The sequence below is a fragment of the Enhydra lutris genome, unplaced genomic scaffold, assembly GCF_002288905.1.
Source record: "Enhydra lutris kenyoni isolate GAN:26980312 unplaced genomic scaffold, ASM228890v2 scaffoldscaffold31, whole genome shotgun sequence".
Lineage (NCBI taxonomy): Eukaryota > Metazoa > Chordata > Mammalia > Carnivora > Mustelidae > Enhydra > Enhydra lutris.
In genome coordinates this window covers 16,245,952-16,261,372 of record NW_019154115.1, presented here as the reverse complement: position 1 = coordinate 16,261,372, position 15,421 = coordinate 16,245,952, and the positions used below count along the sequence as shown (strand labels likewise).

The following is a 15,421-nucleotide window of genomic DNA, read 5'->3' as shown; positions in this document are numbered from 1 at the left end:
ACTAGTTAGGCATTTGTAATGAATATGATAAACATATAAACTTGCAGATTTAACTGACAAGTTACAAATGAGCTCATGCCTAAATAAGTTGTAACAACATTAGCTATAATATATATAATAAACACAAATATATACAAATTTGGGATTATTATTTTAAAATGCAATGAAAAGTAACTTCTTAAATGTATGATTCAAAGTTCATGCTCCAAAGAATAATGCTATAAAAACTCTTGCATTTAATAAAACAATTGTTCTTTCACTCTATAAGCATATATTCATAGCATGATCAGCTATCCTAACAGCTAAAGACATTAAAACATTTTATTTTCTTCTGAATATTGCATTTTCCCTTGAATTTATAGAAATTGTAAATACAACCCCCAAACTGCTAGCACATCTTTCTTTTACTTTCTTCCAAAAGAATCACTTTAAGCTAGTCTTATGAAGGGGATTAGCACCATCTAGTGAAAGAAGCTAGCAGAAAAATAAATTCCATTAGGAGAATGCTACTTGAACCAAAAGAAAATTGTATATGTAGCAGTATAAGAGACCAATTTCAGAAATTATAGAAAACTGTAGCAGTAATACCCCCTCCTAATTACGTCCTATTTATTTATATTGGATTCTAACAGATATTAGCTATTAACATTACATTTGTTCTAAAAACCTAACACTTATTATTATAATTCATCAAAAAACTGTCAGAAATGTTCTAATTATGGAATGCTTAAAATGAAGAAAATTTGCTTTGTTGGAGGCACCATTAAATAAGTCTAACCCATGAACTTGTAGCCAGATATAATGGGCTGTGACTCAGTCCTTACAAAGAATAGTCCTTGGAAAGTCATTTATACATTTTTGTACAAGGAAGATCATTTTGGTGGCTGTGTACAAGCCAGAGTCACATGAAAGTATGTTGAGGAAAGACTAACCGGCTGGGGGTTGACGGAAGTAATGCAGACAAGAGATACCAAGGCCTAGACTAAAATGAGGAACATGAGTCCAAGGGGGTTAAGGGTCACCGTAACAGCAGGATGACTGTAAACTAATGCAGCAATTTTTAAAATCTGGGCACAATTTCTTTACCTGATTCTATTATTATCTTAAACTATACTAAAACAGTTACTCACTTGTGTTTAGTCTTATTTTCTCTATTAGAGGGTAAGCTCCTTGAGGACAGAAATTCCTTTAGTATAGATGTTAAATAAATAATATTTAATTAATAGGATATGTGTATGGGGGGGGTCACTTAATTTAATAAAATAAATTGTGGAGATAACAAAAAACACAGAATTTTCTTAAAACTATTTTTAAAAGAATCCTCTCAGAAATTTAAGAGAAATTTTATGTCAATTATGTACAACTGTCAAATGCATGATCACTGCCTCATGATGATAATTTTTACTTGGTGGATGAAAAGCAGTTTGAAACGAGTTGGTCCTTTCCTACATTTTTGGATAAAAGGTCATTTCATGTATTATCATTTTTTCCTCTCAACTTATTTTTTCAAAGAATACAGCATGATTTATTCTTAAATGTTCAAAAGCAGGAAAACTATTAATTTTTTTCAGATATATACATGAAGGTAAAAGTTTCATGTTTTACCTTCAAAACAAAACATGTATATATGTTAAAATCCTAGCTTTCAAACCTGGTTAACCTAAGGAATTTATAACACAAAATCAGGGCAATCATTCTGTGGGGGAAAAACAATGAGAGACAAGGGACTCTTAAGTTCTCTCTTAATGTTCTAGTTTTTAAGAAAAAGGGAAGATCAGTTGTTAAATGACACAGATATGTTTAAATGTACATTTTAGATGCATAACATTACTTTACATTAAATAAGAAACATTTTTCCCCTTCTCAATTTCAAAATTCAGTTATACTGCCTATCCCAAAAATGGGTCAAGATGACTAATTAAAGACTAAGGCTTTTACTGAAGATAAAAGCAAACCAATAAAAACAAAAAGGCATATAACCTATAAAAATTCACTTATAATACATCAACTACACATCCAACATTATTAGTATAGCAAAATAAAAATAAATTTTATATATGCTAAATTCCACCCTAAAATTCTAAAATACTCTAACCAAAATTTTTATTTTCCTACATCCTTTACTTCTGCTATCTAACAGTATTTTCCCTTTACAAGTTATCACATAAATTTAAATTGTGAATTCCTAAGGCAGAGAACTCAAATAAGGATGATTATTTAGACCAGAAGATTGAATATTCACATCTAATTGGCACATACCTGAATTTAGGAAGAACTGGGGAGAGTCTCCATGAATGCCCACTGTGCCTGGTCCCAAGGAGTCAGAAAGGGTATTTACAAAGGCAAATACTCCACTCATGATTCCAAAGCCTAAGCCAGAAACTAAAGAGGAAGAAACACGTTAGACCTTTTTCATGCCAAGATTTCTCTTCAAATCAAGTTTCCAAGGACTAGAGAATGCTATTTTGACAGACAAACGGTATATGTGCTGCTGGAGAAACAGTGGAAGGCTGGCTCAGGAAAGACTGTGCTTGGCTAAATGATAAACAGAAAAGGGTGTAAATAGGGAAGTGAAGGGAAATGAACAGTGGAATATAGCAGAGAAATGAAAAAAGAAAAAGATCTAAAAAGGCACAGAAACAATAGGTGAGAGAGGACACAATGCTGCAGTTCTGGCTTTGGTTTATGATAACAGTCTGTAGAATTAAGTATGAGGGCTTGAAACTGGAACCAAGCTTGAGGGATGACTGCCTATAGTAGAAAGTAATTTCTGGGTCAAACTAGGTTGATTCAACTTAGGGATCTAGAACCAATCTTTAAAACATAATTCTAAAAGAAAATCCTGCAGAGATATTAACTATATTAACATGGAAAATCCTCCTATCAGAGCCAAAGTTAGGGTAACAACCCAACGGAGATAAAAGTAACATTACTTAAAAACTTAACTAGAGTATATGCATATTAAAAACTTAACTAGAGTTATGCATATTAAAAGCCCAACTTTCAAACCTGGTCAACTATTTAATGAACATACAGGTCACCTATAATTACTTCCCTTTACATAACGGTTCTGGAAAGCTAGAAAAATAAACAATGTACACCAAAAGGTCAAGGCAATAATAAAATACTATTTAAAATCTACAAAGATGGTGTGCCTAGGAGGCTCAGTCTGTTAAGTCTCCGACTCTTGATTTTGGCTCAGGTCATGATCTCAGGGTCATGGGATTGGATCAAGCCCCACATTGCGCTCCATGCTCAGTGGGGAGTCTGCTGGAGATTTTCTCTCCCCTTCTTCCTCTCCCTCTGCTCCTCTCCCATGTCTGCCCTTGTGCAAGCACTCTCTCAAATGGGTAAATCTCTCTCCTAAAAAAACAAACAAACCAAAAAAACCCCCCAAAACACATAACTACAAAGATATAAAAAATAAAAATGGCTTTTATGTCAAATCTAGCTTTTACTCTTAATGACACCATGCAGTTCCAACTTACCATAGGCCAGCAATCGCATAGAAGGTGCTGTCTCATCTGGGTTTATAGTCTTCAAACCCTCGCTGGCTTTTCTAAAATAAAACCACACAATTTTTTAAAAGGAAAAGCAGTATATCAGGAAAATACACAAGGTATTTCAAAATCTACTTATTGAGGCTCCTGCTCAGGTTATACCTTAAATCTAAAATTCATTTAAAGAATCTTAACTATAGAGAACAGATGGTTACCCCAGCGGAAGTGGCTGGGGGACGGGCTAAATAGGTGATGGGGATTAAGGAGTGCACTTGTGATGAGAACTGGTGATGTATGAAGTGTTGAATCACTGCGTTGTAGAAATGAAACTAATATTATCCTTTACGGTAACTGGAATAAAAGTAAAACCTAAAAATAGTAAACAAAATAAAACAAAATCCATTTAAACTAAACCCAGCAAATTTTCAATTAATATCAACCAAAATTTCCAACCAATTTGCCTCTTATCTGACTTTTCACAAAGAAGGGAAAAAAATAAGAAAAATTTAAGTAAACAAACCATCAGGGATTGAACTAGTAAGAAAAAAAAAGCAATGGTTCTATTTTCTGAGCTCAGTAAATATTTAATTCAATGTCCTATCTATCACTCTGAATTTTTCCCCTCTTACGAAGTACTTAGACCTTCAATTCCACCAGGGTTATAGCTATTTTGCTACCCTCCCGTTTACCTTCCATTTTGTAGAACCTAAATTATACTCATCTTCCAAAATCTCTTTTAGTAAGCAGTTTCTCAAAGAAGTCATCTCTACCAGTGACTGCTAATCACTAATCCCTCCTTACTCTTCAATCCTAGAATGCCCATGATCTGAGCTCTCATAGGGTTACTTAATCATATGATCTTCGGATGATAAAATATTCTACATATTTGTTTCATATCCCAATCAGGCTTCAGGGGGGAATTAATCAGAGAAGATGCTAGAAAGACAATAAATGAATACCTAAATGAAACATTAGAATACTGGTCACTAAGAAATAATCTTCACAGTGATATCTGTGCTTCTGTTGGGAACAATTCTCAAACTTATCTTGAGTCCCTACTCCCATGCAGATGTATTAGGTAGGAATGCAAGGTGTAGCTGTCAGTTCTATTACTGTCACGATTACTAACACTTGTTGCTAAAAACTCTGCAAAAATGATCCTGACTCAAAGGATATTTACATTGTATTTACAAGAAGGTGTATTTGTTAAAGCAATAAAGAAACCAAACATTTTAGATTGATTTTTCACCAAGGGCTGAAACAAAATGAGTTAGGTTAACTCTAAGAGTAGAAAATTTAATTAACTAGAAGATACGTATACTCTGGGCATTGTGTTAATTTAAATTTCAAGGTATTCATATTCAATATAGCAGGCCTATTCATTACATAAATATAAATACCATTGGTTACTTTAAATTAAGGCAATGTAGAATTCAACCATAGTAGTAATAAGAATAATGAAAAGGAACTTTTTCTTTTCTAGACTCAAAAGAAACAATTTGCCATTTCAGGGCTCTCCATTTAGCATTATTTGGTAGCAAGGACATTAATCAAAACTTAAGTGGCTGTATCATCTTTCTCTGGAGCAGTAACCAACCAAAATGTTCAATTTTCCTAAATAAAATAACTTGTCACAGGAATGTTGTTAAAGGCTAATTAAAGGGCACCTGGGTGGCTCAGTGGGTTAAAGCCTCTGCCTTCGGCTCAGGTCTGTGATCCCAGGGTCCTGGAATCCAGCCCTGCATCGCATTGGGCTACCTGCTCAGTGGGGAGCCTGCTTCCCTTCCTCTCTCTGCCTGCCCCTCTGCCTACTTGTGATCTCTGTCAAATAAATAAATAAAATCTTAAAAAAAAAAAAAAAGGCTAAAGCTGAGAGACATATATGATAGCAATCTCTATCAACAAGTAGACATAATGGCACAACAGAATCAAATTTTAGAGGATTTGTTTTATATAAATTGCTCAATAATGAATAAAACATTTTTGCTATCTGGTATAGCAAGGCATCACAAATATATTAAATATATAAATTCAAAAGTCTAATAAACTTCCTCATTCTATGTTGCAAGTTTATGAGAGGAAAGGTCTATGGAAACAGTTCTCAACGCTAACATTAGGAAATGGAAAAGTAGAAAACACCATTAGTTTCCATGGTCCTGATGGATAGAACACATGATGTAAGGGACAGTGTTTTTCTTCTTATTTAAAAAAAAAAACATATAGTGTATTATTTGTTTCACGGGTACAGGTCTGTGATTCATCAGTCTTACTCAATTCACTGCATCACCATAGCACATACCCTCCCCAATGTCCATCACCCAGCCACCTCATCTCTCCCACACACCTCCACTCCAGCAACTGTTTGTTTCCTGTGATTGAGTCTCTTAAGGGGTGTCTGGGTGGCTCAGTGGGTTAAAGACTCTGCCCAGGTCATGATCCTGGGTCCTGGGATCGAGCCCCACATCAGGCTCTCCGCTCAGTGGGGAGCCTGCTTCTCTCTCTCCCTCTGCCTGCCTTTCTGCCTACTTGTGATCTCTGTCTGTCAAACAAATAAAGTCTTAAAAAAAAAAAAAAGAGTCTCTTAAGATTTGTCTCCCTCTCTGGTTTTGTCTTGATTTTTCCCTCCCTTCCCCGATGATCCTCTGTCTTGTTTCTCAAATTCCTCATATCAGTGAGATCATATGATAATTGCCTTTCTCTGATTGACTTATTTCACTTAGCATAATACCTTCTAGTTCCATCCATGTGATTGCAAATGGCAAGATTTCTTTTTTTGATGGCTGCATAATATTCCATTGTATATATATACACACCACATCTTCTTTATTCATTCATCTGTTGATGGACATCTACACTCTTTCCATAGTTGGGCTATTGGGACAGTGTTTTTAATTTGACCATTTTACTGAAGTGGAAAATTCTGTTTACATTTATTACTATTTCCAAGAACAAAAAAGACAAAGTTCAATTTTTGAAATATAAACTTTGTGGGGGCACCAGGGTGGTTCAGTTGGTTAACTGTCTGCCTTTGCTTAGGTTGTGCTTTCAGGGTCCTGGGATAGAGCCCCACCCTAGGCTCCCTGCTTCTCCCTCCCCCTTGGCTCTTCTCTACCTCTGACTCACGCTCTAATAAATAAATAAAATCTTAAAAAAAAAAAAAAAAGAAATTGTAGTAATGATTATCGTAACATTTTTTCTATAAATGGAAGATGTTCTAAAATTAGGAAATATTTATGGTATCAGCATTATAAGACAAAACTGGATTAAATTACAAAAGCTTCAAGTCAAAAAATGTTTAATGTATGTTTTAGGCAAAATATGCAACCATAATTTGGATTTTTTAAAGAAACTACTATAGGAAGGACTATCACTTGTGGCCATGCCAGTTTCTCACAGTACCGCTCTTAGCTATGCTGAAAGTTACAATTCATTTATTCATTCCTCAAGATGAAGTACTTGTTCCCAAGGCCTGACCCATGAAATAAATCTATATGAGACTGAAGTGATAAATATTTTAATTCAATTTCATATATATAAAAAACTTTCATATTATAATCTTGGCACCAAATTCAGATAGCAAAATTGTGGTTGGAGCAGTATTTTTTTTTTTTAATAAACATATAATGTATTATTAGACCCAGGGGTACAGGTCTGTGAATCGCCAGGTTTACACACTTCACAGCACTCACCATAGCACATACCCTCCCCAATGTCCATAACCCCACCACCCTCTCCCTCCTCACCCCTCCGTTTGTTTTGTGACATTAAGAGTCTCTTATGGTTTGGGCGCCTGGGTGGCTCAGTGGGTTAAGCCGCTGCCTTCAGCTCAGGTCATGATCCCAGGGTCCTGGGATCGAGTCCCGCATCGGGCTCTCTGCTCAGCAGGGAGCCTGCTTCCCTTCCTCTCTCTCTGCCTGCCTCTCTGCCTACTTGTGATCTCTGTCTGTCAAATAAATAAATAAAATCTTAAAAAAAAAAAAAAAAAAAAGAGTCTCTTATGGTTTGTCTTGGAGCAGTACTTTAAAGTTGAAAACCTACTTTGGAAGTGGAGATAGCTAATATATTAATTAAACCAAAGTTCCTATGTTTGAATCTAGTACAGCACAAGAGCAAGTTAAACATATTTATATGTTAGTCATGAATAAAGTATCATAATAATTCTCAAACTTGTTTTAACATATAACTACATGACAGCCACCATTTCTAAAATTTGCTAGAAAAATATTGTACAATAATGCAAAGGCTTGGTGAAGATGCATTTTGCAATGGGAAGTCAAGTCACCTATTAGAACAGGTTTGTCCTATTTTGTTTGTTAATTTCCAAAGGCCCTTTCAGAGGAATAATCATGGTTTCCAAAGAAGGCCAAAGAGGCTTCTCTGAACTTGGTGGCATGGGAGCCTTGACGGACCTATAATTCCTTTCCAGTATGTCCCCACTCCCTCACTGTCCTCATTACAAAGAGCAAGCTATGTTCAGCTTGTAGTCCTTTAGAACCATAGGACAGTGGCAATAAAAGGTTGCATGCCAGGTATAATCCATAAAGAAACAAGGTGGTAAAGACCAGCAGATTTAGTCATTCCAGGTAAGTCGGATTTTAGAACCTAATATCCTAGGGGGTTGTTAAACCCATGTCCCTAAACTGTGAAAATCTATTCAAAATTAGGTCTGCTCCAAAAGTAGGATGAACATATGTGAAAATGCAAAACCAACATGAGCCAGTGATACTGCTGACAGGAAAAAAACAGTGCAACCTGAGACTGACTTCAGAGTACAGTGCCCAAGCAAGGGTGGGAAAGACCACTGCTCTCTGTACGACTTTGACCACAGAAGGTTACTGTGTTGGGTCCTAAGCACAGGTAAACTCCAGGCACTAACAAAAACAGGTGTCTATTGACAAAAAAGAGATGGAAAGGTTTAGAAGCCATATCTATGTCTTCTGAGGGCCAGGTAAAGGAATGAGGTATGTGTAGCCTTGAAAGAGATAAGATGACAACCATGGAACAGATATTTCATTTGGCTATGTGGGGCAGAGGTCAGAAAGAGGGAGATTTTGATTACCTGAATATACTGTACAGTTAAAAATAATTTTAGAATTAAAGTAATTGCTACATATCACAAAACATTCAACCACAGCTGAATAGATGTTCCATCTATTAAGGATTATATTCTTGTGGAAGCTTAAATTGTTCCTACTTGGTTGTTGCTCTTTGATAGTTTCAGAAACTAATGGAAATTTCATTTTTAAACCTTTTCTAAGATTTTTACTTCTAAGCAATGGCTTCCTGGCTTGCTATTTGTAATTAGAAGTGCTTCATTATTAAATTTCACTATTACTAAAAGCAACCAGTAAGGGGGCGCCTGAGTGGGTCAGTTGGTTGAGAATCCAACTCTTGATTTTAGCTCAGGTCATGATCTTAGGGTCATAAGATCAAATCTCATGAGATCTCTGCTCAGTGTGGATTCCTTTTGAGATTCCCCCTCTCCCTCCACCACCCTCTTCTCTAAAATAAAGAAATGAATCTTTAAAAAAAGAAAAAGGCAACAAGTAGGGGCAGCTGGTAGCTCAGTTGTTTAAGCCTCTGTTGATTTCAGCTCAGGTCATGAGCTCAGGGCTGTGAGATGGAGCCCCACATGAAGCTCCACATTGAGCATGGAGCCTGCTTAAGATTCTCTCTCTCCCTCTGCCCCTCCCCACCCCCATACTTTAAATAAATAAATATATATATATAACATATTTCAAAGCAACAAGTAAAAAATACAGAAGGCCTGGCATGTTGGCAAGAACAAATTATCAGAAGCCTATTACAAGAGATGTTTTTGAGACTCTGTCTTGATTGCATACATGAAATTTGTGGAATGCCTTAATTATCTCATTTGCAGAAATAAAAAGAGCACACTCATCACTTTATTAAGGCATACTATGTAATCAAAGCCAACCTCATGACTGCCTGAAAGAAAATACAGTTCTAAGTTCAAGCTGTGTTTCAAATCCGCGGTTTCATGTGAGGTCCTCATGGATCCTACAGATGACCTACTTCCTGGCCTTAAAAAAGAACTCATAACCCTGGTTTTTTAAATATATTTTTCTATTATAGACATGAAATCACATGAAACATCACAAAATAAACCCCTGTTTTCCCCTAATACAGCCAAAATAATAGTAGGCATAATCTCCATAAAAATTATTTATTTTCAGTGGTGGCAAAGAGAAGCACACATTAATTCTAAGCTGGAACAGTATTTCAGTGACTATTTCTCTAGCTTATTTTCCTGCAGGGCACTTATTATCTTCTAGCATACAGTGTATTTTCTTGTTCATTCAGTATTGTCTCTTTCCACCATAACCTCCATGAAGACAGAGATGGTCTTTTATTCATCCTGTATCCCCAGTGCCTAGGACAGTGCCTGGCACTGAGTAAATTCTCAAGAAATTTTTTGAATGAGTGAAGGAAGAAATGTCCACAGGTTAAAATACTCAGTATTTGCAGGGCACCTGGGTGGTTCAGTCGGTTGGGCGTCCAACCCTCGATTTCAGCTCCAGTCACGGTTGTGGGATCAAGCCCCAAGATGAGTGGGCTCCACTCATCTTGGGAGTCTGCTTGAGATTCTCACTCTCTCCCCCCCTCTTCTGCCCCTCCCCACCACACAAATGCACGCTCTAAAATAAATAAATCTTTAAAAAAATACTCAATATTTTCAGGCTGGAAATGTACAACCCCTTGACTTACAACTCTGTAGGAAGGCACAGACCCTCAATACCACACTATATTAAGGTTTCAAACTATTAAATCATAATTCAAATATAAATGGGAAAAAAAGTAAAGCAAATATTTAACTTACTTTAAGAGTTTATAATACACAAACCGAAACATTTCTTGGATAAGGACTGAGACCAACACTCCCAAGATCAGCAGATATTTCTGTATTGGTCCATCTTTGTTGTCAGTGATTGTTCTTGCCATGAACCAAAAAAGGGAGGAAAACAGCAGAGACACCAACCAGAAAAAAGCTCTGAAAAATAGAGAAAGGTGTAAGTGAACAGGATTCATAATGATTTAAAAGTGAGAAAACCCTACTTGAGAAGGAACAGATTTCCTGACTCTTTTATGAGGGGGAAAAAGGTCTTCATAAATTGATGCCCTGGATCATTTGTTCTTTTTTTAAAAAAACATTTATTTAGTTTTTTTTTTAATTTATTTGACAGATCACAAGTAGGCAGAGAGGCAGGCAGAGAGAGGAGGAAGCAGGCTCCCTGCTGAGCAGAGAGCCAGATGTGGGGCTCTGTGGGGCTCCATCCCAGGACCCTGAGACCATGACCTGAGCGGAAGGCAGAGGCTTTAACCCACTGAGCCACCCAGGCGCCCCCTGGATCACTTCTTAATCAATGGTTCATTTTCCCTGGTGAGATGAACATGCAGTCCAAGAGGAATGTGAGATTTTTTCCTAGCAATCATTTTTTTCCAGTGGCTCTGCTCCTTCTAAAGTACATCTGCAAACTGTCAAGGACTATCTAGCTAAAAACCTGGTTATTTGCTACTCTTCCTAACTAGTGCTTTGCCCATTCATATGCAAATATGTATCTTTCTCTCCCCCACCACCCCGCCCCCCAAAAAGTCTACATCTCTATTAACGGAGTGATTGGTATAAAATTCAGAGGTTGAAAACCTGTTGAAATCTAAGTCAGCTTTCCAGGCTTGGCTTCAACAACACACCAGAGGATTTTAATGATTATAACAAGCTTTACAAGTCTTTTGCTCAAATCTCCTTTGTTTTTAAAATGACCCATCTGATGCGGCACTTTCAATACAGTTGTGAGAGGTGAAGCAGCTCAGAAAAGGCGGTTATCACTGGCCTACCATGGCTGTTTCTCCAGGTACTAAGTGAATCTCAAAGGTGGAGGGGGAGGTGCGGCGCCCCCGGAAGAGCTGCCAGACAGGTGAAAACCGGGATTATGACCACATTCGCCGCAAGAGTTCAGTATTTACCAAGCTCCTGCAAAGAGATGCACTGACAGGTGCTTCGGTGTTTTCACGGGTTTCCACGGGTTGCCACCCTTTAGCTCTACACCTGAATCACCTGGGGAGCTTAAAAAAAAATCCGTAGCCCGAATCCCACCCCCTAGACATCACGATTTGGCTGATCTGGGGTAGGGGTCGGGCACGGGTATGCTTTAAAGCACCTAAGCTCCAGGGGCTAATGTGCTCTTAACCCATTTGGGATTGATTACAGATGTCTGTGAGAATCTGAGGGCAACTAGGGACCCCCTCCTGTAAAATAAAAGTAAAAATAAAAGATGAAAAATTTGAACTTACCCACAATTTTTTCATACAATTTTAATGGCTGCACAACTCAACAGAACCCACCCACAGACACTCGGCAAAAACTCAGGAGCCATACATCAGGGTTTTCTGAGCTCCTTCCCCAAAGCCCGGCCTGTGGGGTCCTGGGGCTCTTTTTCTTTTTCCGCCGACCCTCGGAGGACGAAGAGTACCAGAGGAGCGGGATCTCGGCTCTCCCCGTCCCAACCCTTCTCCCCTCCAAAGCCCAACAAGGTCGAGCCCCTTGGCGGGGACGCCGGGGGTCGCCGCTACCTCCGGCAGGGGAGGAGAGCCCCAAGTCCGGGTTTCCCGGAGCAACCGCCTCACCCGATGATGAGGAAGATGACGCGCAACGGCTCGGTGGCGATGGTGAAGATGTAGAGGGCCAGCGCAGGCCCGAAGGCAATGAAGGCGCAGCCAAAGAACACGGCCGCCGTCATGGCGACCGCGGAAGCCGGCCGGGAGGCCTAACAGGGACGCAAGGTGCGCTGGGCGCTGATAGAGCTGAGCGCGGCGCAGGGGTGCGAGCAGGGAGCGACCGAGGGGCTGGAGGAGACGCGGAGGAGGCGGGGTCCTCTCTCTCTGCCTGCCTCTCTGCCTACTTGTGATCTCTGTCTGTCAAATAAATAAATAAAATCTTAAAAAAAAAAAAAAAAAAAGAGTCTCTTATGGTTTGTCTTGGAGCAGTACTTTAAAGTTGAAAACCTACTTTGGAAGTGGAGATAGCTAATATATTAATTAAACCAAAGTTCCTATGTTTGAATCTAGTACAGCACAAGAGCAAGTTAAACATATTTATATGTTAGTCATGAATAAAGTATCATAATAATTCTCAAACTTGTTTTAACATATAACTACATGACAGCCACCATTTCTAAAATTTGCTAGAAAAATATTGTACAATAATGCAAAGGCTTGGTGAAGATGCATTTTGCAATGGGAAGTCAAGTCACCTATTAGAACAGGTTTGTCCTATTTTGTTTGTTAATTTCCAAAGGCCCTTTCAGAGGAATAATCATGGTTTCCAAAGAAGGCCAAAGAGGCTTCTCTGAACTTGGTGGCATGGGAGCCTTGACGGACCTATAATTCCTTTCCAGTATGTCCCCACTCCCTCACTGTCCTCATTACAAAGAGCAAGCTATGTTCAGCTTGTAGTCCTTTAGAACCATAGGACAGTGGCAATAAAAGGTTGCATGCCAGGTATAATCCATAAAGAAACAAGGTGGTAAAGACCAGCAGATTTAGTCATTCCAGGTAAGTCGGATTTTAGAACCTAATATCCTAGGGGGTTGTTAAACCCATGTCCCTAAACTGTGAAAATCTATTCAAAATTAGGTCTGCTCCAAAAGTAGGATGAACATATGTGAAAATGCAAAACCAACATGAGCCAGTGATACTGCTGACAGGAAAAAAACAGTGCAACCTGAGACTGACTTCAGAGTACAGTGCCCAAGCAAGGGTGGGAAAGACCACTGCTCTCTGTACGACTTTGACCACAGAAGGTTACTGTGTTGGGTCCTAAGCACAGGTAAACTCCAGGCACTAACAAAAACAGGTGTCTATTGACAAAAAAGAGATGGAAAGGTTTAGAAGCCATATCTATGTCTTCTGAGGGCCAGGTAAAGGAATGAGGTATGTGTAGCCTTGAAAGAGATAAGATGACAACCATGGAACAGATATTTCATTTGGCTATGTGGGGCAGAGGTCAGAAAGAGGGAGATTTTGATTACCTGAATATACTGTACAGTTAAAAATAATTTTAGAATTAAAGTAATTGCTACATATCACAAAACATTCAACCACAGCTGAATAGATGTTCCATCTATTAAGGATTATATTCTTGTGGAAGCTTAAATTGTTCCTACTTGGTTGTTGCTCTTTGATAGTTTCAGAAACTAATGGAAATTTCATTTTTAAACCTTTTCTAAGATTTTTACTTCTAAGCAATGGCTTCCTGGCTTGCTATTTGTAATTAGAAGTGCTTCATTATTAAATTTCACTATTACTAAAAGCAACCAGTAAGGGGGCGCCTGAGTGGGTCAGTTGGTTGAGAATCCAACTCTTGATTTTAGCTCAGGTCATGATCTTAGGGTCATAAGATCAAATCTCATGAGATCTCTGCTCAGTGTGGATTCCTTTTGAGATTCCCCCTCTCCCTCCACCACCCTCTTCTCTAAAATAAAGAAATGAATCTTTAAAAAAAGAAAAAGGCAACAAGTAGGGGCAGCTGGTAGCTCAGTTGTTTAAGCCTCTGTTGATTTCAGCTCAGGTCATGAGCTCAGGGCTGTGAGATGGAGCCCCACATGAAGCTCCACATTGAGCATGGAGCCTGCTTAAGATTCTCTCTCTCCCTCTGCCCCTCCCCACCCCCATACTTTAAATAAATAAATATATATATATAACATATTTCAAAGCAACAAGTAAAAAATACAGAAGGCCTGGCATGTTGGCAAGAACAAATTATCAGAAGCCTATTACAAGAGATGTTTTTGAGACTCTGTCTTGATTGCATACATGAAATTTGTGGAATGCCTTAATTATCTCATTTGCAGAAATAAAAAGAGCACACTCATCACTTTATTAAGGCATACTATGTAATCAAAGCCAACCTCATGACTGCCTGAAAGAAAATACAGTTCTAAGTTCAAGCTGTGTTTCAAATCCGCGGTTTCATGTGAGGTCCTCATGGATCCTACAGATGACCTACTTCCTGGCCTTAAAAAAGAACTCATAACCCTGGTTTTTTAAATATATTTTTCTATTATAGACATGAAATCACATGAAACATCACAAAATAAACCCCTGTTTTCCCCTAATACAGCCAAAATAATAGTAGGCATAATCTCCATAAAAATTATTTATTTTCAGTGGTGGCAAAGAGAAGCACACATTAATTCTAAGCTGGAACAGTATTTCAGTGACTATTTCTCTAGCTTATTTTCCTGCAGGGCACTTATTATCTTCTAGCATACAGTGTATTTTCTTGTTCATTCAGTATTGTCTCTTTCCACCATAACCTCCATGAAGACAGAGATGGTCTTTTATTCATCCTGTATCCCCAGTGCCTAGGACAGTGCCTGGCACTGAGTAAATTCTCAAGAAATTTTTTGAATGAGTGAAGGAAGAAATGTCCACAGGTTAAAATACTCAGTATTTGCAGGGCACCTGGGTGGTTCAGTCGGTTGGGCGTCCAACCCTCGATTTCAGCTCCAGTCACGGTTGTGGGATCAAGCCCCAAGATGAGTGGGCTCCACTCATCTTGGGAGTCTGCTTGAGATTCTCACTCTCTCCCCCCCTCTTCTGCCCCTCCCCACCACACAAATGCACGCTCTAAAATAAATAAATCTTTAAAAAAATACTCAATATTTTCAGGCTGGAAATGTACAACCCCTTGACTTACAACTCTGTAGGAAGGCACAGACCCTCAATACCACACTATATTAAGGTTTCAAACTATTAAATCATAATTCAAATATAAATGGGAAAAAAAGTAAAGCAAATATTTAACTTACTTTAAGAGTTTATAATACACAAACCGAAACATTTCTTGGATAAGGACTGAGACCAACACTCCCAAGATCAGCAGATATTTCTGTATTGGT

At 38.3% G+C, this 15,421-nt stretch overlaps 1 protein-coding gene across 3 annotated transcripts in view; it reads right to left on the bottom strand.

Moving 5' to 3' along the window:
• LOC111153322 (aph-1 homolog B, gamma-secretase subunit) overlaps positions 1-12,259 on the bottom strand; it is a 33,891-nt gene extending 21,632 nt beyond the window's left edge. The window contains exons 1-4 of one of the 3 annotated variants that reach the window (XM_022512268.1): positions 12,147-12,259; positions 10,342-10,512; positions 3,489-3,559; positions 2,260-2,382 (exon numbers count right to left, since the gene is read on the bottom strand). In XM_022512268.1, coding sequence (XP_022367976.1) covers positions 2,260-2,382; positions 3,489-3,559; positions 10,342-10,512; positions 12,147-12,259 — 478 coding nt within the window. The remainder of the gene's footprint in view (positions 1-2,259; positions 2,383-3,488; positions 3,560-10,341; positions 10,513-12,146) is intronic. The other 2 variants (XM_022512269.1, XM_022512270.1) reach the window with 2 other exon arrangements.
• Positions 12,260-15,421: the final 3,162 nt, after the last annotated feature.